General features: G+C 42.5%; 2 protein-coding genes across 4 annotated transcripts in view; both read right to left on the bottom strand.

Moving 5' to 3' along the window:
- Window positions 1-4,768: 4,768 nt before the first annotated feature.
- CUNH15orf40 (chromosome unknown C15orf40 homolog) lies at window positions 4,769-11,058 on the bottom strand. 3 transcript variants are annotated; one of them, XM_029479905.2, is made up of 5 exons: window positions 10,798-11,057; window positions 10,025-10,151; window positions 9,191-9,318; window positions 5,879-5,986; window positions 4,769-5,415 (listed from the first exon to the last, which is right to left on the bottom strand). In XM_029479905.2, exons 1-4 carry the CDS (start codon window positions 10,990-10,992, stop codon window positions 5,891-5,893), a joined length of 546 nt encoding a protein of 181 aa, XP_029335765.1. In that variant the 5' UTR covers window positions 10,993-11,057; the 3' UTR covers window positions 4,769-5,415; window positions 5,879-5,890. The 3 variants fall into 3 exon arrangements, with proteins under 3 accessions (XP_029335765.1, XP_021024146.1, XP_029335764.1); XM_021168487.3 differs by having other exon boundaries at window positions 5,176-5,415; window positions 5,889-5,986; window positions 10,901-11,058; XM_029479904.2 differs by having other exon boundaries at window positions 5,176-5,415; window positions 5,889-5,986; window positions 10,798-11,056.
- Window positions 11,059-13,659: 2,601 nt separating this feature from the next.
- Window positions 13,660-25,128, bottom strand: part of Btbd1 (BTB domain containing 1) — a 34,286-nt gene continuing 22,817 nt past the window's right edge. Inside the window, exons 5-8 of the mRNA XM_021167718.3 lie at window positions 22,754-22,946; window positions 18,666-18,753; window positions 15,734-15,880; window positions 13,660-15,304 (exon numbers count right to left, since the gene is read on the bottom strand). Coding sequence (XP_021023377.1) covers window positions 15,146-15,304; window positions 15,734-15,880; window positions 18,666-18,753; window positions 22,754-22,946 — 587 coding nt within the window. The 3' untranslated portion in view covers window positions 13,660-15,145. The remainder of the gene's footprint in view (window positions 15,305-15,733; window positions 15,881-18,665; window positions 18,754-22,753; window positions 22,947-25,128) is intronic.

The following is a 25,128-nucleotide window of genomic DNA, read 5'->3' as shown; positions in this document are numbered from 1 at the left end:
GCCTTTGTATTACTTTGTTTCCAGCATGGTCTTCAGTGCTCTGTTTTTTTTTGTTTTTTTTTTTTTCTTTTCTTTATTTCTACAGATTTATTATTTTAAATTCTGTGTATGTAGGGATTCCCTGGCTCTGATTCCAGGCTCTCTAAGACATCTTCCAATAAAGGCGTTTGTGGGTTTCTCAAAGGGACAGAATGTTCTCAGTAGAAGACCCCATGTGTAGCCCATTGGCAGGTGTGTTCTTCATTCACACATGTTGGCATGTGAGGGACCCGGCCAGACGTGCTGCCTGATGTCGTTTTCAGAAGCACCCACTAGGGAGGAGAGCTGCAGCGGGGAGGGCTCAGAACCCAGGGTCTTCCATGGCACTCACCCGGGACTGCCAGTGCCTCATTGGCCCGCAGTCCACACTGTCCTGTGTGTGAGAACAGCGTGCAGAAAGGACGTCCTGACAGAAATGAACTGAAGGCCACCATCAAACTCTTTGTCCATTTCTGCTGTGCTGCTGTGGTGCCACCTCCTGGACGTAAACTGAGTTTTTAGGGTTTTTTATGATTTATTTTTATTTTATGTGCATTAGTGTTTTGCCTGCCTGTATTGTCTGTGTCAAGGGTGTCAGATCCCTTGGAACTGGAGTTACAGGCAGTTGTGAGCCTTCAGTGTGGGTGTTGGAAACTGAACCCTGGATTCTAGGCAAGAGCAGTCGGTGCTTTAACTACTGAGTTATCTCTCCAGCCCTGGGTTTTTAGTTCCTAATCACATGTATTAAAACAATCTGGATTTGGGGTAGGTTCTAAATATTTATATTCTGCCTTACAGCTAAGGGACTGACCAAACCCTTGAAAACTTGAGGTAGAATGCTGTCGTCCATAGCCTTCTAAAACTCTTGGTCTTTAGCTTTGGTGGGGTGGGGGTGGGGTGGGGCTTAAAGGTCCCGCTTGTGCTTCTGGCTCTCCATCCTTTAGCCAATGGAAGGGTGTGGAATGGCCCCTAGAACTCAGAAGTTCAAAATCTGCCCTTGCTTCCTGGGCAGAATGAGTCCAGTTTTTTCCTTCTTCAAGTTCTGTTAATGTGTGGTGTGAGAACATTTGTGCGGGAGGGACTGTCTCTTATGGTGGCAGTGAGAGGGGACAGGGACAGGGAGGGCTACAGCATCACCCTGACAGTAGCCCTCAGTCATCTCAAACCTCATTTATAGCCCTGGCAAAGCCAGGATTCCCAGGTTAGCGTGGGACAAGAAATGCAGTGTCTCCGGCCTTTCTGAACACTCAGAGCAGTGTGGGTGGACCAGGCTGGAATCACAGTACCTGGAAAGGGCCCGTGGGGACTGGAGTTTGTGCCCTGTGCTTGGCTCCACTGCAGTATCCTTGAGGTGAGCTCAGAGTCCAGCTGAAGAGAGTGGCCTAACCGGCTGTCTGTGGCAAGTCAGCGTTCCCAACAGTGAGGACAGGAGGCTGCTGACTGCTGAAGATGAGGAAGGGACTGTCCATCTTGAATACAGGCCCTGGACCAGTTCTTTGACAGTGTCACTCTGATGTATCTTTCGTTTTGTTTACCCGTTCATTTGCAGCTAGACTCTTATTGTTTCATCCAGGCCTGACCAGAACTCACTACACAGTCCAGGCTGGCCTTGAACTTTCAGTTCTGCTGCCTCAGGTCCTCTGCAGCGAGATTATAGGCCTGTACCACCTATATGCTTATTGGGATGCATCTTGTTAGGAAATATAGTTGTATTTCTTTTAAAAAATAGTAGGCAAAGCTCCTTGTTAAAATATGATCACTTAAAGTCAAATAACGCTGGTGGGTGGTAGACACCTGTAGTCCCAGCACTCAGGAGCTGAGGTAAGTGAACTTGTGAAATTAGTCTGGGCAAAAAGGTGAGGCCTCATCTCAAAAAATGAAAAAAAGGGGGCTGGAGAGATGGCTCAGCAGTTAAAAGCAATGACTGCTCTTTTAGAGGTCCTGAGTTCAACTCCCAGCAACAACATGGTGGCTCACAACCATCTGTAAAGGGATTTAATGTTCTCTTCTGGTGTGTCTGAAGACAGCTGCCACAGTGTACTCATATAAATAAAATAAATAAATCTTTTAAAAAGATTATGTAGTAAAAACTGCTGGTTCCTATTCTTTATATTTATAATTTTTTTTGTTTTGTTTTTTAATTTTTCGAGACAGGGTTTCTCTGTGTTCCCCTGGCTGTCCTGAAACTCACTCTGTAGACCAGGCTGGCCTTGAACTCAGAAATCCACCTGCCTCTGCCTCCCGAGTGCTGGGATTAAAGGCGTGTGCCACCACGCCTGGTGATATTTATATTCTTGATTCCTCCATTCTTGCTATTTTTAATTCTGGTATCCACTTCTCTCCACTAGTTTGCTACAGTGTATGCTGATCCTCTCTCCAGCTCTGGGAAGGACCTTAATTGGCTACAGTGTTTAGGATAAATCTTTTCCATATTCATTGATTCTGGCTACTTATTTATGGGTTGGCATTTCTTGCCAAGAGGGTAGCTTAGAAACTTCATGTGATCTGATCTGGCTTGGGGTAGAAAGGAGATGAAATTATGGAAAACAAACACCAAGGCTCTTCTGTGCTGCCCTCTACAACAGAGGGTCTTGCACCTATGTGAAACCCAGAGCCAGGGCTCTCTGTCTTCGTGAAGTGGGCCTGAGAATAAAGCTGGTGTGACTACAGAAAGCAAGTGGGCCTTCTAGGCCATGGCTGAGCGGCTCACCAGTCCCTTAAGGACACCTCTGCATTTTGTTGTAGGCTTAGATTTTTTCAAAACCTACTTTAATTATGGTTCATTCATGCTTTAACCTCCCTTCTAGCCCACGACAAGGGGACAAGAAATAGGAAAGGGCGGCTGTGGACATATTCAGAAATAGTTCTTTGGAGCGATTCCAATCTTCGTTGTCAGCAGTCCAGTCCATTGGCAAAACACCAAATCAGTAGCAGTGACTTGATCTAGAAGAAACTGCAAGGCTCCACCAACTGGTATGAGGCTGCGGAAGCCGAGAGCAGCAGCCAGAACACCAGCAGACGTTCTTTGGTGTGTTTCTCTCTATGGAGGCAGGACAAGTAAAGGTCATGGAAGAAAGCAAAGAGAACCAATGCAAGAGTGTCAACGGTGAAGACCAGTGTCAGCGAAGCACATGAAGACCAACCAAGAGTTGCAAGGCGAATCAACGCAAGAGTGTCATTTACTGTCTGTTGGGTTATACTTATGCTCTTTCCAAACACCACATGCCTCCTAGGCATTCTCTCCGGCAAAGCACCACATGCCCTTTCATCAGGCAACTTCCAGAAAAGCACGTGTCTGTGCTCAGCAGGACATCCTCTCACATGTCTGCTTCAGCCAAACATCCTCTCATAAGACAATTTCCAGAAAAACATCACATGACACAACTGAGTCTCCAACGAAACCAGAAATTTTGTAAGCATGTTAACACATCCACTTGACACATGGATGGAGTGTGTGTCTGTCCCATGAGAATTATCCTGTAGTAAGTCACACCACACAAGGCCTCAGGTGAAGTGCCTTTTGACACCCACTGGAACTGTGGGGAAGAATGGGAAAGTTCTATAGCCCACACCACATGAAACAAGGACTCAGAAGCAATGTGGTAGAAGAGCATCTTACAAGAGCGGGCAGCCACGTCTCTAAGGAGAGGCACTGAGCCCTGGAGGAGCCTCCTGAGTGCCCTTGCTCTTGGCTCCTGAGGAGTAATTTCTACTTCTTTTACATCAAGCATTTTTATAATCGGTATTTCTTGTGGATTTTGTGATTGATACGTTTTTCTTATGTACTTACCAGCAAAGCACATACTACAGATCAGAGTAATTCTGTTATTTACTACGTTACTGTAACTTGGCTAGGCTCACTGTGCATGTCTGTATGTAATTCAAGCCTTGGGAGGCCAGACCAGAACGAGCACAAGTCTGCATAGTGAGTTCCACATAATGAGATCCTGTTTCAGAAACAACACGAACAACAATCTAAAGTATTACAGCTTAGGTCAAATATATAAGATATATTATCTTTTCAGCTATATATATATATATATGTGTTACTAAGCAATATATTCATGTTATCTATATAACCCAGTGTTGTGAGCGCCCGACTTGCCAGCAAGAAAGACACCACAACAGGATTGCACACATTTATTGGGAGAGCTTGATTGCAGAGGCGAAAAGACCCCGAGCCCCAGAACTGGCGCTGCTTATATAGGCCTAGGAGAGGTGTGTCTACACCCAATTGGTTATGCTTTCAGTACCTCATTTGCATGCCTCCGGCCAGGCAGTGACTCAGCAAAAAACTCTACTGCACATGCGCACATTAGTTGTTTACCCAAATTTATGGGTGGTGGCCAGCGCTAGCCAGCACCATCTTGTAATGGCGTATGTGGCTTCCCACACAGTGTGTCTCAGGCTGATCTAAAACTCTATTATATAAAGGATCGCCTTGAACTTCTCATCCTCTGCCCTCAGCTCCAGAGTGCTGGGACTATAAGAGTGCACTCCCACACTCAGTTCACACAACGCTGGGGTGAATCCAAGGCTTCATGCACGGCAGGAAACACTCCCAACTGATTTCTGATGGGCTTTACAAACAATGAAAAGAACTTTTTTTGTTGTTGTTTTTTTTTTTTTCCGAGACAGGTTTTGTCTGTGTAGCCCTGGCTGTCCTGGAACTCACTCTGTAGACCAGGCTGGCCTCACACTTAGAAATTCGCCTGCCTCTGCTTCCCAAGTGCTGGGATTAAAGGACTGCGCCACCATACCCGGCTTTTTTTTTTTTTTTTTTTGGTTTTTAAGTTATTTTAATTATGTATGTCTCTGTCTTTATCTCTGCAGGTGTGTGTCTGTGTATGAATATGTGAGTGTGGGTGCCCTCAGACCAGAGGCATTGGATCCCATGAAACTGGAGTTACAGGCGGTTGTGAGCCATTCCATGTTGGGTTGCTGGGAACTGAACTCATGTCCTCTCCAGGAGCAGTAGCACTCTAAACTGCTAGCCATTGATCCTGATACTTCTTTATTCTTTTAAAAGCTTTGGAGATTCCTAAGAACTTCTAGATTTGAAAGTTTACAAGGTTCCAAAAATAAGTGACATTAAGTTATACGTCTTCATGATTATTTACTTTTCCACGAAATGTTCCAGAAAATCTTTAAAAGATATATAGAGAACACTTGTGCATTTAATAACCAAAAACTTAAAATAGAAGCAGCACAAAAGGTTTTCCAGGTGTAAACTGAATTAGAAGACCTCAGAACTCCACAAAACATTGTGGAGCTATGAGGCTAAAGCTTCACTAGGAGTCCAGGGAGCTGGTGTCCTGTCTTCCTCCACGCGGCGACCTTCAACTCCTCTCCCAGTGCCTGCAGCTCAGACGCTCCATCACAGACAGCAGCTGTTTCCTTGTAATCCCAAGAAACGAGAGGAATATATTTCAGGCTGTTTGCATTCAGGGATTTGAAAGGTGTGTGTGTGTGTGTGTGTGTGTGTGTGTGTGTGTGTGTGTGTGTGTGTGTGTCTGGAATGTACATACATGAACCACAAGTCTGCAAGTAACCTCAGAGGCCAGAAAAGAATGTCGGGACACCCTGGAACTGGAGTGTGTGAACCACCCTCCAGTGTCAGTGCTGGGAGCTGAGCCCGGGTCCCCTGGAAGAGCATCAAGTGCTCTTAACCACTGAGCCGTCTCTCCAGCTCCCATAGCCAGGGATCTGAGAGCCTGTATTTAATGTACAGACTTAGATTCTCTCCTTGTATTTCAGTCAGATCTTATCTATGCATTTTATTCCCCACATCTGGGCACCGCTGTACACATTCTTCTGAGGCCCCTCTACTCTTATGAGAACCCCACAAGGAAGTGCATACCATTTCTCACCTTTATTTCTTCTCAGCTTCCGTTTTCAGCTTCTCCAAGACCTCCTCTGGAGTTGTAGAGGCCAAGAGCTTCACCACCTTTTCCCGAGATTTACCACCCTGAGCCAGAAAGAAAACAACACCTTCAGCATGCTAACACTGGCAGGAGCGACAGTCCTCCCTGTCCCCACTGCAGCGCATCCCCCAGGGGGTTCTGCAGGCTTCCACCTTATGACAGCTTCCACCTTATGACAAGTTCCTACAGCTCTCCAGTGCTTTTGCTTCTCTACTTCAAGTAATAACAAAAGTTTGGCATTAAAATTTCAACATGAATGTTTACAATTTCTAAGTCTTTTTGTCTTTCTTTAAGACGGGGTATCATGTAGTCCAGATTAGCTCAAATTCAATATATAGTCAAGTATGAATTTGGACCCCTGATGTTGTCTGTCTCCCTCAAGTGCTGGGATTACACATACTTCCCATTATGCCTGGCCAATATTCTAGTTTCAAGTAATTTGTTTAAATTACATAGGAAAATAATTTTAAACTATTAAATACGGAAACTCAGTATAAGCTCTTTTTTGTTTGTTTGTTTGTTTGTTTTTCGAGACAGGGTTTCTCTGTATAGTCCTGGCTGTCCTGGAACTCACTTTGTAGACCAGGCTGGCCTCGAACTCAGAAATCCACCTGCCTCTGCCTCCTGAGTGCTGGGATTAAAGGCGTGGGCCACCATGCCCGGCCCAGTATAAGCTTTTTTAACACCTAAATATAAATAAATTGCTCTTTTATAAATTGTTACACATTTCTGAAAATTTCAAACAAAATCAACCATATGTGATTTCACACTCTCTTAAAACATCCTTAATCATCAGGGAAATGCAACTCAAAACAACCCTGAGATTTCACCTCACACCAGTCAGAATGGCTAAGATCAAAAATTCAGGTGACAGCAGATGCTGGCGAGGATGTGGAGAAAGAGGAACACTCCTTCATTGTTGGTGGGATTGCAAGCTGGTACAACCACTCTGGAAATCAGTTTGGCGGTTCCTCAGAAAATTGGACATAATACTACCAGAGGATCCAGCAATACCTCTCCTGGGCATATATCCAGAAGATGTTCCAACCGGTAAGAAGGACACATGCTCCACTATGTTCATAGCAGCCTTATTTATAATAGCCAGAAGCTGGAAAGAACCCATATGCCCCTCAACAGAGGAATGGATACAGTAAATGTGGTACATTTACACAATGGAGTACTACTCAGCTATTAAAAGGAATGAATTTATGAAATTCCTAGGCAAATGGATGGATCTGGAGGGCATCATCCTGAGTGAGGTAACATATTCACAAAGGAACTCACACAATATGTACTCACTGATAAGTGGATATTAGCCCAAAAACTTAGGATACCCAAGATATAAGATACAATTTGTTAAACGCATGAAACTCAAGAAGAACGAAGACCAAAGTGTGGACACTGTGCCCCTTCTTGGAATTGGGAACAAAACACCCATGGAAAGAGTTACAGAGATAAAGTTTGGAGCTGTGAAGAAAGGATGGACCATCTAAAGACTGCCATATCCAGGGATCCATCCCATAATCAGCTTCCAAACGCTGACACCATTGCATACACTAGCAAGATTTTGCTGAAAGGACCCAGATATAGCTGTCTCTTGTGAGGCTATGCCGGGGCCTAGCAAACACAGAAGTGGATGCTCACAGTCAGCTATTGGATGGATCACAGGGCCCCCAATGGAGGAGCTAGAGAAAGTACCCAAGGAGCTAAAGGGAACTGCAACCCTATAGGTGGAACAACATTATGAACTAACCAGTACCCCAGAGCTCTTGACTCTAGCTGCATTTGTATCAAAAGATGGCCTAGTCGGCCATCACTGGAAAGAGAGGCCCATTGGACTTGCAAACTTTATATGCCCCAGTACAGGGGAATGCCAGGGCCAAGGGGTGGGGGTGGGTGGGTGGGGGACTGGGGGCTTTTGGGGTATTGGGGACTTTTTGGATAGCATTGGAAATGTAATTGAGGAAAATACCTAATTAAAAAAAATTCTCAGAAAAGGACTAATTTGAAACACGTCCTTTATAAAACAGACTTTGAGCAGGAATTTATCTAGATGGACCGTGTGTACAAAGGGAAGAGTGAGATGTGCTTCGTGCTAATGTAATCGAGGAACACTGCCAAGGTCAGACATGCTCTGCCACAGGTTGGGGGAGGCAGAATGAGGCTTGGTCAGATGGATTCAGGTGTACTTTATTAATCAAGGACTTTTTTTTTTTTTTAATTTTTTTTTGGTTTTCAAGACAGGGTTTCTCTGTATAGCCTTGGCTATCCTGGAACTCACTCTGTATACCAGGCTGGCCTCGAACTCAGAAATCCGCCTGCCTCTGACTCCCGAGTGCTGGGATTAAAGGCGTGTGCCACCAGTGCCCGACCAATCAAGGACTTTAAATGCCACTCAGATATGAACTGCAGGGGCTAGCACTAGAATATATGCAGAGCTTTATGCACATAAACTTGACCTGCTCTCTTACATACATACAGACTCCACTTCAGCATGTCTACAGAGATGCCCAGGGGCTTGTTTAAAAGTCATTCTCTGGAGATTCTGACAGACTAGCTTGTCTTCATGAGCAGCACCCCCGAGTGGGCAGTAGCACTGTGAGGTCAGAGATACCTGGGGAACGCCTTAACTGCGGAAGACAAACATTTTAGAGTCTTTCAGTATAGTGATGTCTTGAAGGAAGTGGGCAAAATTAATCTGACAGTAGGGAGTTATGAATTTATGGGAAACATACTGTAAGTGAGCATAATGAAGGTCTATAAGGAGTGGGCAGTCTCTAAATGGACAGAGGCAGTGTGGACAGAGGAGACTGAAATCACACATTTTTGCGTTTAAATGAATGTGTTTTTAAAACCTGGCTTTACAAGACAAATACGATGGATCCATGGTTGAGAGCACTGACTGATCTTCTAGAGGACCCAGCACCCACATGGTGGCTCACCATCTGTAACTCCAGTCTTAGAGGATCTGACATCCTCTCTGGCCTCTGAGGACACCAGGTATACATGTGGTACATATATACACCCAGGCAAACAGTCTGACACATATAACTTTTTTTTTTCTCTTCTGAGACAGGGTTTTTCTGTAGCCCTGGCTGTCCTGGAACTCACTCTGTAGACCAGGCTGGCCTCGAACTCAGAAATCCGCCTGCCTCTGCCTCCCGAGTGCTGGGATTAAAGGCTGAAAGCCTTTTATAGAAAATAAGAACTATGATCAACATACAATAATTTAAGGAGGAGAGACCCACCTTATCCAGAACCACGTCACTCTTCCTGAGGTCCAAGACCTTGGAAAGGTACCGACACAGCTCCGCATTTGCCTCTCCCTCGGACGGAGGTGCTGCGATGGCCACGCCAACGGCCTCAGTGCTCAGATCTAGGAAGAAACAGCATGAGCCCCAACCTTGTAAGAGGCTTCCTTCCCTCACGAAGTAAAGAACCATCCAGCAGTGTGTATCTACCTGGGACAGGATGTCAACTGCCAATTGTCGAGCTAGGCTCAGCCTCTTGCACACGGACAAGGACTGAATTGAATGACTACACATATACTCCGAGAAAGAGAAATCGTATCTACAGTTACAGAACACACTCACAAAACCCTACTGAGACAGGTCTAGAGTCTTAGGGAGTATCTTGGATTTAGGCAACTAGGCACCCGCTTTGAATGGGAAGAGTCTTTAGGAAGGGAGTGGGGAGCCAGCTTCAGCTCCAGGGTCGCAGGTTTCACATCAGGAAAAGCTGACCGCTAGGCTAGGTTCCTCCCTTTTGAGATATGTATCTTAGATGCTTTCAATAGTCAATGCGTTTAGCATTTATGTAGTAATTTCACTACTTTTAAGAGCATATGAACCTCCCTAATGGGCTGCATCGTAACTTAGTGCCATTATTACCCTATTTTACAGGTGACGCAATTGGCATTAGGTAATATGAGACTATAGAATGTTTAGATGGAGAAGCTTCTAAACGCAGACATAAAAAATACCATTTACAGTTACAGGATAAGCTTTTAGATAACAAGGCAAAAATAAGATGAAAAAAGTTGCCTGATCCACATCCAAATCCCACCCAGTGCTCAGACGTACCTGTCACAGCGTTCTGTCTGGAGCCGGGTTTGGCATGAATGGCTATGGTGACAAAACCTTTAGGATCAGTTGCTACAGGCCCTGCAGCAGGAGGTGCTGTCTCTGGTTCTTTGGTTTGGTTTTTACCCTAAAATGACATACAATTTCACAGGTAACAAAATACTTCAGTTATTTTGAGCCGTCACTACCCTCACCTTCACTAAACTGAGCCTACATGCAGGAACTAGCCACTACCGTGTTCCTCCCACATCCCTTCACGATCCAACATAGAGAGACAGAGAGGGGTTGGGGGCTGTCTCTGTGTAGGTATGTGTCCTACTTAAGATCTCTTGGCTAGCTTAGGACTTGTTCCCACACTCTATAGTTTCTATTTCTCAAGAGAAGGGGCATTTATTAGTCATCTTTATAGCCAATGCATCCTAAAGTTCAAGAGTGGGTGAGGAGTCCATTGCAGAAAGAACAAGGACTGATGCCATCTAACAACTTCCAGGGCAGTATGCGGACAGCGGGTATGAAGAGGAATAAGGATTCATACTCCCTGACTTCAAGGGGCTGGGATCACAGCGACAGAAAACAAAAAGGTATTAGGGGAGGGACTGCAGTCTCATTGACAGAAGGAAGTGATCTGCCGCTATTGGGAGGCAGAACGCACAGCCTGCCGTGCCGGGAAGTGTAACCCTCAGAGTGAGGGAGCAAAGACCGTGGTCAGCGGGTGCGCAGTGGAGCCTACTCATCCTAGGGCGAGCTAAGGTGCGACCCAGGAAGTCTCAGACCTGGACCCGAAGGGAAGTCTTCCGCCCTCCAGGCGCTGCGTCTGTTCCCCGCCAGTGTAGCCCCGTGGCCCACCCTCTCCATAACACGAGGCTTGCCACTGGCCTTGCTTGTCGCACCGGCTTTCTTAGGCATTGTGGAACCACACAGGAGTCTAACAGAGGCCAAGCACAGCGACCTACAGCAAGCAGCAGCATCCCAGCCCCGCAGGCGCCATGGACGGCGGCAGCGTGGCGGAAGAGTTCTGTGCGCCTGCGCAAGTCATGGACGGAAGAGGCGGGCGCGTCGGCCCGCACCTAAGAGCGCCACCTCACCCCGAGATGGCGCTGTTTTCTTTCCTTTGCAACCTGCCAGTCTAGGGGTGTGATCCATTGGTGAGCCATCTTTGTCAGCAGAGGGAAAATTGTCACCTATCCTTAGGGTTGGCAAGACCAGCCAGCCTTGGTGCTCGCCTGCCCAACGCGGCACCATGGCAATTCGCACAGGGCAGTGTGCAAGGAGAGGAGATACACTGTGGGGTTGAATACAACCGCTCGTGAACCTGGAGCCTCAGAGGCAAATCAATGCAAGTGCTAAAGTTAGGGACTGGTCTTGTCCAATAAGGTTAGAAAGTATATATGGTATATGCCCAGAGGTAGGAAGATCTGCTACCTAAATGGGAGATGGCTTGTAACCATTTTGAGAATCTTTGGGACCTGAATAGTCTGAGATGGGAAAGATTGACTGAAGATGCCTGAGTCTCCGGCTAGTAGTTGTGGCAGTCCGAGGGGGAGTTTTTAGGGTACATTAAGTATGAAATGATTGGAGACATCCAAGTGGAATAGTTAAGGAGCTACCTGAATACATAACCAAAGTATGTATCCACTGTGCCAGTGAGAGGGGAGTTAAGGAGGAAGACAGAGACTATGACAAATGTCAAAGGGCGACAGCATTCAGATTCACAAACAGGTGAGACTGGAATGTGAGTGCTGAAAACAGCCACTAAAGGTTGGGATCAGAATGGGATGTCTCAGTTTACTCTCCCAGAGACACCATTTCCATATGACAAGTTAAGTGGTGTGATCATGAGAAAGTGGCTAAAGCCTATGACTCAGGTGATGAAACCACACCACACCTATTTTGAAATAAATTACAAATAGAGGCACAAAGTGGAGCCAAAACTATACTGTAGTAATTTGGTGAATTTTGAGGTGAAATCATGATACCCTCTTGAGCAGTGGTTTTCAACCAGTGTGGGTCTCCACCTTTGACAAACCTCGCCCTAAAAATATTTACATTACGATTCATAACAGTAGCCAAATTAGTTATGAAGTAGCAACAAAAGTAATGTTATCGTCGGGAGTCACCACAACATGAGGAACTGTATTAAAAGGTTGCAGCATCAGGAAGGTTTAGAACCACTGCTCTAGAGACTTGACAATTTTTTTTAGGGGAGGAACACAAATTGGTGTATTTCTGATGGTGCCTGGCACGTGGCTGGATGGGCAGAGGGGGAAGCAATGTCCTCTAAGGAACCGTCAGCCTTCTCCACAGGTACCTCTAGAGTACCTCATCACCAGCTAGAAAGAACAGGACCCCGCCTCAGGTCAATCTGTCACACAGCCACTTGCCCCAATGGAAAGAACAGGGGTTTGTAATCCAAATGGCAGAAACCCATTGTCTTAGATTTGACAATGGAGTTAAGGGTTTGTTTGGCATGTAGGAAGGATAAATGCTGTGGTTCCCTCTCTGGCCTTCTGAATGTGAGGACAAGGACAGAGACAGAAGGCTGAAGACGGCAGAGCAGAACAAGAGGGCAGCAATCGCTGCTGACACTCCCCATTACTGTGCTATGAGCATCTTCCCTTTCAAAGTGTGTGTCTCCCTAAAACTTCATGTTCACCTAAAATACGGTTGAAAGTGCAAATAGTCCATCTTAAATTGTTGGCTAGATTAGGAGTGTTTTAAAGAAATACTTTTTAAATTATTGATATCCTATAGTAGGTACAGGTTAGTGAAAATATATAATTGTATAATTCTATATAACATGTTGTTTTGTTATTGTCATTATATAATTATGTCTTGATATATTATATAATTGTGTAATACTATATACTATGTTGTTTTGTTGTTGTTATTAAGACTGGGTCTCTCTGTGTAGTCCTGGCTCTCCTGGAATTTGTTCTGTAGACCGGGCTGGTCTCAAACTCAAAAGACCCACCCATCTCTGTCTCCAGTGCTGGGACTAAAGGTGTACACCACAACTGCCTGGCTGTTTTGGCAATTCTAATGAAGCATTTTTCCTGCTCAATAATGTGGGGCATAAGTTACTTTAAATCGTATCCAGTAACGTGTAGTAACCTTTCTAATTATTAAATTCTTTGGGCACTATAATACCAATGCACAATGATGCAGTGGCAAGCAAGAATTTTTGCAAAAGACTTAGAGCAAAGGCCAGTCAGTGCACAGTAACTACTCAGGCTGCAATGACTGGCATTTTGAAACTAGGAATGAAATTCCAGCTAGGTGTCTTAGTCAGTGCTCTATTGCTGTGAAGAGACACCATGACCAAGGCAACTCGTATAAAAGAAACATTTAATTGGGGTTTGCTTACTGTTCAGGGGTTCAGTCCATTATCATGGTGGGAAGCATGATGATGTGCAAAGGTCACAACTTCTAATAGTGCTACCCTCCCATGAGCCTACAGGGGCATTTTCATTCACACCATTACACTGGGCAACTGCTATACCGCTGAGTTATTCCCTGCCCAACTCTCTAAGTATTAGTTAAAATTAGAAGTGCATAAAAGCTAAACTTTAACTATCTGGAACCGTTGTTCTAAAGTAGCATCTCAAGTTTTAGAGAGAAAGAGAGGTGACAAAAAATAGGTAAACAAAAAGGATAAATTTATTTTAAAAATTCCAGGTGATGTCCCAATGTCAGTGAGTGGTTCCGTATCTTGTTCCTTCCATGACTACATTCAGTTACAGTTGTTCAGTAAAGCACAAGGCATGTGAATGCCCCAATTGTCAGAAAGCACTAACTTACCTCTGGCATGCAACACTGGTTAAGGAATGGTTACTACACAGTCTTTACTTCTCTTCAGTTAAGCAGAATCACACATTCCATGGGCATTCCCGCTAACTGAGCTTAGACCATAAGATCATGGTAGCAGAGCAGACTGAAAACAGGTCCCTTTCTTCAACAACTTCAAGAGATCCTGGCCACCAACACATCACCTCCCTGCCATCTTGAAAATACAAAATTTACTTTTGATGAAAACTTTTATATCCTATTTAGAAAAATTCTTAAGTTGATACTTAAAAGAATTCATATTTTTAATAATTTCCCACAACTATCTGATAGACTGATAGACCTTAAGCTTAATTATACAAGGTTTTTTTGGTAAGATAATCATTTTCAAGGGGAAAATGTTATCTTACTTGTATTTTAAAAATCTGCTTTATATAAAAAATGTAGAAATGTCACACTGCCAAATATCCTTTTGATCCACTCTTACTGTAGCATTTTTACTTCTTGGGTGGAACTATGTAGGTGACACAAAGCCTTCTTCCTCTTCAGCTGGACATGGACAGCTTTATGGTTCAGCACAGCTGTTAGGGATCTTGGTATTCTATCCCCTTCTTGCTGTGTATGGGCACTGCAGTGCTGCAGTGGTCATCTGTTGGCATCTGTCATATCTCAGTCATCTGGATCACTGGCAGCACCCATGACAGGCTTAGTGGGATGGGAGTGATAAAGAATCCATCTCAGATAATCCCTTAGATCTGTTTATATCACATTGTGAATTTATACAAACCCCACTTCCAGCTTTAAAACAGTGCTATGTGATGTACCTCTATACTGCTACAGAATACCTTCCCTGTAAATGCACTGAAACTTTTCTTGAGTGTTTTCTAGGCATTATTCCAAAAGGTAATGACCACATATTTGAAAACCCCAAATATAAAGTCAGTTTTCTTAATTTTCTGAAATTAGTTATTTGAGTTAAAAAGAATTCTGTAGGAATACTCACCCATCTCATCTAACTTTCAAAACAGTTAAAACAAAAGTTTTAAAAAACAAACACCCACATCTGCTATTATGACAAGAATCTCTCAATTCCCAAACTACTGAAAGATCATGAGTCAGCGGATCTATGAAATCACACAAGACGAAGCAGAAAAGACGGCAATTTACACACACACCTGGTTCTCTTTGCTTCGAATCATGCAGAGACTTAAATGAACTATTTTACTTCTAAGAAATTAAAATGTTTCTTAATCTGTAATTATAAATACTCAAGACACTCAAACTATTTGTGGCCAGGTGTTTATGCTTTTGAGATTAGACTGAATGGTTAACACTAGATTATGTATAAAATATTATTTCTGGTATTTGTCCATCTTCTATTGATGTGCCATTGTTATTGCCAGGGGAACTGAAAAATAGGAAAACAGTCTTGCTTGCAGCAGGGGTCTCATGCACTACTTTCTTCAGTCCTTTTGTGCCATAGTGAGAATCTGGGCCCTAAATGAAAATAAACAATTCAGTGGCTGTCAGTTAAGAAGCATTCCTGTGTTCTGAGGTGACTAATGGTCTGCCCTATTCATTACAGACTCAGTATAAAATCTCATGCAGGCATCTAACGAAATATGAGGGTTTGCTTAAAAACAATTTTAATAGCAATATGAAGTTCAGCCATTAACAACTGTGAAAAAGGTTTAAGAAAAGCAAACTGAACGTTCCATTTTCTTTAAACAAACGGGAAGTTCTTGGGAAGACCTCTTCTCTCAGAATGGATGAGTGCTGGGCTGCACTGAGTGCAGCAGAGCATCTTAGCTCAGGCTTCCTCTTCCCCTGTCTAAGAGGCTCCCATGCTAGTGACTCTAAAACACGGAAGCCAGGAGCCTCCTGAGTGCATAGCAGGCACAGCTTGTGGGGCTGAGTGGCTCTTACCTTGAGTGTTGCGCATGCTGTGTAATAGACATTGGGCAGGATCTCTATAGGTTCTTTGAACATAACCCTGAATGTGTTAGCAGTCCCATCACAACTAAATCCAGTATCATTCTGTCCCAAGGTTTGTTTTTTCTCATATTCAATGATCTGTGATTTTTAAAAGAGAAGTTACATTTAAGTTAAATTGTAACAGTTTTGTGGGAAAGAATATGAAGGTTTGCCGGGCGTGGTGGCACACGCCTTTAATCCCAGCACTTGGGAGGCAGAGGCAGGTGGATTTCTGAGTTCGAGGCCAGCCTGGTCTAGAGAGTGAGTTCCAGAACAGCCAGGGCTACACAGAGAAACCCTGTCTCGAAAAACAAAAACCAGAAATTGTAACATAGTATAAACTTTTCTCTACTTATCTTTAATTGTCAAAGATTTTTAAAGCATAAGATGATCAGAAAATGGCTCTGTAACTCACACATCACAAGAACAGGAAAGACATCAAACTTGGGTTTGGCTACAGAAGGATTTCATAAAGAAAAGTAGAGTTTGGTGTACGAGCTTTAGATGTGGCCTTGGGATGTTACAGGGAAGAATCTGTCCTCCTTGTTTAGCCCATGTCTCTTCCCTACAATAATCTCAACACTTTCAGCTTCAGTATTTACGAAATTAAAATGTCCTTAAATGCACTGTCACCTTTATGTGCCAAGTGGTAAACAGACTACTAAGGGACCCATCCAGGAGGGTCCAGGCAACAGGAAACATGCTGGCAGTGCCAGTTCAGATGAAAGGAGACGGATGGACGGAGAGTTAACTACATTTGCTGAAGAGGGCTGAAGCTTCCTGGGGGACAGCTTGACAAACTCAAGCCATAGCTTATGGAGTGACACCTTACAAGCCTGCCTTTCTGCCAGCATTCTAGCAAACAATAATGAAATGAGCAAAAGCTACCTAAAGCTAAGGTCAGAACAGTGTTTCCTCTGTAAGGAGGGTGGAAGGATCACTAAGAGTTCTAGATGTTGCTCTGTCTTGCTCTTTGACTAGGCGTTAGTTATACAGGTCTGTCTGTATTAGTTGTACAGTCTGTGAACACTAAGACACGTACCGTTTATTAATATAACCCGCCTCCTTCCCAAGTTTTTGTTTGTTTCTTTAAAGACAAGGTCTCACTATGTAGTTCTGGCTGCAGTGGAACTCTCAAGGGCTGGGAATAGAGGTGTCCACCACCACACTCAGTGAACGTACCCTTCAAATATCTTCTATCAGTTCAGTAGAAAAAGAGGTCATACCGTTATGAGGTATCATTATCAGCATACAGAGATGTTTCCAACACCTTCTTGTGTTGGTTACCATCAATTTACATTACTTCCTAGTCAGTACTGCTGACCCATGGAGTTTTGGGGAGTTGAGATGGAGTGTGTATGTGATGTAACTGCTACAGTCCTAAGAGTCACTATCTTTCCTTAATAATCCACATAGCTAATGGCAGGGGAGATACGGATCGACTTTCAAAAATGCCCTTCTATTACACAAGTCTCTAATACTGTCATCTGTTAATACAGCGGAGCCAAAGCCGTTTCTTGGTAGTGCAGGGCTCTCGCTTCAGAGGAAAGGTAAAGTGTATCTCAAACAAAGCAAGCACACAGAGATGAACTTTCACATAGAAAATGCCTTCTGTCTACAACACCAGACTTCCCTTTCTGTGCCACAAGTCCCTGAGATAAGTATCTAAGAGCTGGAGAGGTGGTTCCGCAATTAAGAAAACTTAGTGTCCCTTCAGAGGACTGGGTTCAGTTCCCAGTACCCACATGATGGTTCACAACTGTCTCTAACGCCACTTCCCAGGAAATCCAATGCTTCCCCTGATCTCTTCAGGTTTGTGCATGCATACAGTGCACATGCATACACTTATACACGCACACAAAATAAAACAAATACTTAAGAAAATAAAAAGTCCTCTCGATGGTTCTAATAAAACTTAATAAAACTGGGGAATGGATCAGTGGGTAAAGTATCTGCTGCACGAGCATGAAGTTCTCATTAAGCTGCCCAACACCCTGAGTTCAAGGCTACAGAGTGAATTCTAGGACACGGAGAGGCTGTCTACAAATAAAGGTAGATGGCACGAGGAATGAATGATACCCAAGGTTCCTTCTGGAGTCTACATGCACTCAGGTGCATTAACGTGTACCTCTGCATATGTAGACATACTTAACCCCACACACAAAACAGCATAAAATAACTTTCCTTTGTTTCTGGCTGTCACAGAAATTGTTTTTAGTCACAAAGAATACAAAATAGCAACATTTTAAAAGCATTCATTTCATTTCAAGGTTCAAAGATTTTACTATTAAAAAGAATATAGTGGTTAGCATTTATAAAGCATGCTTTTGTTTTGTTGATAAAACCTTGAAACATGTCTTACTTCCTTTTCTCTTATTTGTATGTTTTATGTATAAAATAGATGCAGATCACTGCATAGTTCATAAATGACTTGTTTTCCAAAATAATTCTACTTGACAGGGTATGCGACCCGAGGGAGGGCAGTAGACCTCTTGGACGGATGGAACGGAAGAGGTGTCCTTAGTGCCCTATCTCAAAGAACTGAGGCCAAGCAGCCCTCAAGAATGGCCAGACTAGCTATGGGGGCACCCACCTGTAGTCTCAGTACTACAAAGACAAAAGAAGGATGGCAAGTTCAGACCATCCTCAGTCCGACTCTGTCGAAATAGAACACAGGTAGTTCCCGTACGCTTATACTTTTGTAAAGGACCTAAATTTCCCCAAACTGAATTTTCTACTTTACAGCAACCACAAAACAGAAACGGTTCAAAATACTACTGATGCTTCCTGATGCCTTTGACAATTAAACTTGTTTTTCTGTTAGGACAGTATTTACTGAAAAGTTGCTGCTGCGTCTCAGGATGCTAACAGAGAAGGGGATTACCTGTATATTCACTTGATAATCTGTGGGCCCGTGAATAGATCCATACAAACCAAATCCAACTACAGAGATTCTTCTGTTAACTGTGAACCTGTGGGAAAGAAGCCCATTACAAAATAACAGAAACAGTTCTCTATGTGCTCATGTTCTGAAGGTGGTAGCTTTTTAAAAGTATTTTACTTTTACTGAATTTTACTTAAAAAAAAAAAAAGCCTATCATAAAAGACAATTTTGAAAATGTCATTTTCTTTGTCCACATAACCTAATGTGAACTGAAGAGGAACTCAAGTCGGATTTGTTCTGTACAGTCAAAGGATTGTAACCTAAACAACTACTTTTATTATAATGGTGGACTCAGTGCTACACTTATCCAATCGCTCTCATGAATATGCTAATCATTAAGATCAAAGTTCCAAATTTGATCTATCTATCTATCTATCTATCTATCTATCTATCTATCTATCTATCTATCTACCTACCTACCTACCAACCAGAAAGCGGTCCAGATATGGAGCTGGGTAGTAGAGAATGTGCCTAGGTTCTGTAGTAGTCAATCCTCAGCACAAAAGAAAAAGTGAGGAGGCATTTGGAGCATCCTGTAAAACCAGAAGTGAATCTTGTCAACTCCTTTCTATGAGCTATATTAAAAATCATTATCAGACCCTGTATTTTAAATTTTTTTTTTTTTTTTTTTTTTGGTTTTTCGAGACAGGGTTTCTCTGTGTAGCCCTGGCTGTCCTCGAACTCAGAAATCTGCCTGCCTCTGCCTCCCGAGTGCTGGGATTAAAGGCATGCGCCACCATGCCCAGCTTGTATTTTAAATTCTTAATCATGTAAAACAGTAAAAATGACTATCGATTCACTGCAATCAACCAATTCCTTGGATAATCTAGGTTATTTAACTGCAGTTTTTAAGTCTATGATAGTGTGTGATTTAGAGCAAAATTGTTTTATAAGATTTTCATTACTTCCTTAGAATAAATTCCAGAAGTAGCACTGATGAAAAAAATCAAAGCACACTCCTAGACTTTCTGATATTTGTTAAGCTGTTTCAAAAAAGTTTCAACATTTGTTATTTATTTTTTGATTTTAGACATAAAATTCTTTAGTCATGTGGAAACCAAACTATAATTTATTCCAAGTTTAGAGAGGCAGATAATCCTCATCACTACGGTATGTTCAAGTTTCATTTTTGTTTCATATTAAAACTTTAATTTCCCAGTGGGTAATCCTTCCCTCTCCTTCATCCAATTCTAACTACTCACCTGGCCTCAGGGGTTTTGACCTGGAGTGTGTTTCACAGAAAACTTTTTTTTTTGTTTTTTTGAGACAGGGTTTCTCTGTGTAGCCCTGGCTGTCCTGGAACTCACTATGTAGACCAGGCTGGCCTCGAACTCAGAAATCCGCCTGCCTCTGCCTCCCGAGTGCTGGGATTAAAGGCGTGCGCCACCACTGCCCGGCCACAGAAAACTTCTTATAGACCCATTGCACTTTTTCATATTTGAGCTACTCCTCTCTTTGTAGAAGAGTATTTATTCTCCCAGATTAACTGTATTTTGTTAGGCAACTCCCTTACCAAACACATGGGACTTCTGAAAGGAATGTTCTAAGATACTCACAGTAATTTGGAAAGTTAACTTATCCCTATCATAGTGTGATTCAAGCCAAAGTTCTCTAGATAGTCCTATTTGCGGGACATTTCAGAGTTTAATTCTATTCTATCACAGTAATATCCAACATAATAAATATATAATTTACTGCAATATAGTAAAATATATATTTGCATGTTATTTACTCAACATAACTCAGTTTTTTAAGCATGTAAAGTCTTGGGTTTCAACAATGTGGCAATACATATGAGAGTCGCATCAGGTCAGTCATTCCGTGCACGGCTGAGTGCACTAAGTGCTCACATCACTGCACAACTGCCACTGTCATTTCTGGAACTGAGGACTTTTTATTTTATCAGAGCTTGGGTGAGAATAATCTCAAATTCACATTTTAAGCAGCAACTATTCTTTTACTAATTCCAATACTTTATTTTTTTTCTTCACCCTAAAGTTTATAGACACGAAGAGCCAGTGATGCTACAATTCCTGTGATGGACAGAACCGATCCCTATAACCCAAAAGCTCCAAATTCATTACAGGAAATTGTCTGTGACTATTAGCCTTAATCATATTCTATTTAAAAACCAAAGTACAACTTCACTGCCTTCCATAAAAGGCAAGGACCATATACGTAAAGAAACTCTTACACAGTTATTGTTGCCATTGGTAATTGTGTGTTAATTCACACACACACAACTTTCCACCCATACATGTGTTTGTTACATGTGAAGACACAGATACCCTTCTCTACCTTAGACCTAAATCCTACAAACGTCTTATCCTACAGTGTTATCTTCATTTTACAAAAGGACCACTTGGAGTTCAGTAACTTGATCAAGGCTGCCCTGCTAACAGCTGCTTCACCTGGGTCTGTAGGCCCAGCTCCAAGCAGTTTCTTGCACTGCCCCGCCCCGCTCTTCTCTTTTCTGCCTGTGCAGGAAAGCTGAAATAGGAAGGCAGAGCTTCAGCTTGCCTGGGAACATACAACTCAAGTCTCTGGCAGAAAAGGACCAAAAAGCTGAGTAGTGACTTCTGAGTTCCAAATAGCTTTCAGCCAGTAGGTAAGCTCAGATATGGAAAAATGAATATTGGAATGTAAAGCATAAACATGTCCATATTTGTAGCTGACACATGAGTATAGAGATGTACACTTCAGTTTGCCTGCTAGTGTCGTACCCAAAGTCTATGTACCAAAGTCTAATTTTACTATCAGCTTCAATATTTCTCTTTAAATTTTTATTATCAGCTGTATTTATTTCTCCTTTGTACTACAGATATGCCATTTATCCCCTAAATTGTGACACTATGAATTTCATGTCGGTAAAGGAAAAAGTACAAAAATATTTACTACAGAAAAACTGAGCTTCTGAGAGCTATATACTGATGTAGATCCAGAGTTAATGGGAAAGGCCTCTTCCTTTCTGATTCTATAGGGCTCTAATTTATGACCACAACAATCACCACAGAAACTCAGTAAAGCTGGTACATCTCTCTAAGTGGATTTTTAATTTCTCTTCAATAGTCTATATTAATTCTTAGAGAAATGCTAACAATTTAACCTACTAATATCATCACTAGGTACAAAGGTAAATTTCTATCAAATGCACCCCCACCCAGCAAGAGTCCTGCTGCCTACGGGAACTACTGTTCCTGGGTCTCCTGCTGGGATGAGCTGTATTACTGACCTACTTCTTGATTCTCCAAGCACACACTATTCGTTCTTGCAGCACTGTCCCATGAAGGTGGGGTGGACACATACAATTTCCTCTCTATGGTGAGGCTCATCTACAGTATGTGTCTTGTTAAACTCATATCTGAATTTTGCTTCTTTCAGTAATTAACCACATGGTATTTTCCTCTTACAGTGCTCAAGGAAACTGTTCCTTGAATGTTGGATGAAAAACTCACCTGTAAAAACTTTGTGAATGGACAGTTCTCTGATAACTTAATTCTTCCCAGGGTAATTGGTCTACACAGGCTTTCTTCTTCGGTCAATTTTGATAATTTATATTTGCCTATAAAATGATCCATTCCATCAAGATGTTCAATTTATTAGCATAGAGTAAACCCAGAACTAAAGTAAAATTTTCAGCATATGATAGTCGCATTTTGATTTCTAAATATGAATTTAAAGAACTGCTTCTAGGATGGTTTGTTTGTTAATCTTTTAAGAAAGACAGATTACTAGTTGATCAGCTTTCCTACTTTTAATTCACTACTGTCTTCACTTGCCTATTTAATTTCTCTAGGGCTCTATGCTCATTTTCTACTTACTTGCACTACATACTTAAATCAGTTGTCCCTACTCTTATTTGCTAAAAACAGTTATTTTTTTTCTTTTGTGTGCAGCTTTGACCTCATCCTGTATTAAGCAAACTATAAACTAAATAAAATACTTGTTAACAACCTCTCACAAGAGGATAAAAACTAGCCACTAGCTGTCCCCTCCACTCCACGTCACGCCCACACTCCGACAGATACCTGATGCGATCGCTTGTCCCACTGTAACCCCAGCGGCTCTCTACTTGCTGGAACCTGTTGATGCAGCACTCCTTCCCTCTGAGGCAGCACCGCGGCCGGTCAATGTACTCTACTCGGGGTTTAGGGTTGACGGTAAAATGAAGAAAGAGGTTTACCACTTCACGATCTGACAAAATTCCAGATTGAGCAGGACCTGGAAAAACAGAAAATAAACTTCGCATATTAAATTTTAGTATACATTTGAGGTTTTAGTCAATCGCTTTGAGGCTAACCTGAAAGAGTGTGTTAAGATAAGTGAAGGCTTAGATGGAACTCTACCATAACAAAAAAGATTTGTTTCTGCCCACTCCCCTGTACCACAGACTTCCATTCACCAAAAGAATCATTGTCTCTGATGGCTCATCACCTCCCAGGTCAGACAGGTAGGTACCAGTGACCTTCCATCTCCCATTTAATACTTGTCTGAGGCTATAATCTTAACAAAGGAACATTTCAGCACAGAACAAAACACAGAGAGTAATACTTATTTCTGGAGTTTAGAAGTGAGCAGAAAGTGAGAACTTCGGTTGGGAAAGCTGTGGAAACAGACAACCACATCTAGTAAAATTTTCCAGGTCCCTGTCTCTTATTGGAGTATTTTAAGTTTACAGAATTAATGCTGTACCCTTATAAAGAGGGCAGGAAGGCTGGAGAGATGGCTCAGTGGTTAAGAGCACCGACTGCTCTTCTGAAGGTCCTGAGTTCAAATCCCAGCAACCACATGGTGGCTCACAACCATCCATAAAAATACCTGATACCCTCTTCTGGTGTGTTTGAAGACAGCTACAGTGTACTTAGATATAATAATAAATAAATGTTTGGTTTAAAAATAAATAAATAAAGAGGGTAGGAGAGCCTTTGCAAATCAAGTAGAAGCAGGAGACTTCAAAATACTGTAATTTTGGATTAGAAAACCTACTAATTTTAAAACACATTTGTTTTTTTTCCCTTAATTTCAGTGTGAGTGCCAGGTGTGGTGGCGCATGCCTGTAATCCTGGAACTTCATATGCAGAGGGAGCTGATTTCTGTAAGCTCAGAATCAGCATATTCTACATAGCAATTTCCCAGTCACTGTGGCTATGTAGTAAGACCCTGACTCAAATAAGTTTAAAAAAAACCATACAAAATATATTGCTCAACATACATGATGCAAGCTTTACTACTTTGTTATCTGTGGATAAGGAAAGAGGATAAAGCAAACAAGAAGGAAAGCAGACAGAGAGGGAGGGAGGGAGGGAGGGAGGGAGGGAGGGAGGGAGGGAAGGAAGGAAACAGCAGCACAGTGAAGGATGACATAAGGGATGAAGATGAAAACCCATCTCCCTCCCTCCAGATGGATGAGAATTTTAAGGATAGGGCTGAGGAGACTCCTCAAACCTACAAACCTGAACCCCCACCACCCATATAAAAGCCACACACAGTCCAAGTAAGAAGCCGTCCCCAAAAAACTGTCTTAAAAGCCAACGTGGAGAGTTCCCAAGGAACAACACCCATGCCTCTCCTCTGGCTCTCCATACTGTGCATCACATTGCACCACACACACTTTTTAAGGTTAAAACTGCATGATAATTCAAAAGCCTGTGGCAAGAGAATTTTCCTTCATTGAAAAAAAAAGAAGCCTTCACTGGGCATGGGTGGGAGCACATCTTTGATCCCAGCACTCAGGAGGCAGAGGCAGGCAGACCTCTGAGTTTGAAGCCAGCCTAGTCTATATTAGTGAGTTCCAGGACAGCCAGGGCTTCAGAGAGAAAGCCTGTCTGGGGGGGGAAAAAATCCAAAAAACAAAGTCTTCATGTCATGAAAAACATGTAACAGCTTCAAGAAGGTAAAATAGCATTCATCAAAATTAAGAGGTCAATCAAATAATTCAGGTCTGTTATGTAAAAGGATACACTGAATATATCAACAACCTACTAGAAAGCAAACATAATAATAATAAAAAAACCTACAAGTACCAGTGAAAAGGTGTTCATTCTCCTAAAAACAAGCCTGCCAATGGGAATAGTGGGACCCCGAGGAACAGGATGACATCTAAATAGCAGATGAATAACTAACTGCCAAACTGAAGCTGCAGACCCAGGAATACAACCTTGAAAAGTGCAAACAGGAGAAGATGTTTACAGATGAAGAGCAGAGAAGGAATAAGAGACTCTAATGGCCTAATAATTACTATGAAAAATACTCTTTGTTTAGCTTGACAGAAATGATCCCGGACAGAACACAGCAGTCATAAGTAGTATGAATTTACAGGTAATCTAAATGACTACTGGTTTTTTTTAAAGGCTTATATATTTTATGTTATTTATGAGTACATTGTTTTCATGCACACCGTAAG

This window comes from Mus caroli, unplaced genomic scaffold (assembly GCF_978045245.1).
Source record: "Mus caroli unplaced genomic scaffold, Mus_caroli_1 scaffold_8, whole genome shotgun sequence".
In the NCBI taxonomy this organism is placed as follows: domain Eukaryota; kingdom Metazoa; phylum Chordata; class Mammalia; order Rodentia; family Muridae; genus Mus; species Mus caroli.
The sequence above is the reverse complement of the archived record's forward strand: the minus strand, read 5'-3'. Positions and strand labels throughout refer to the sequence as shown.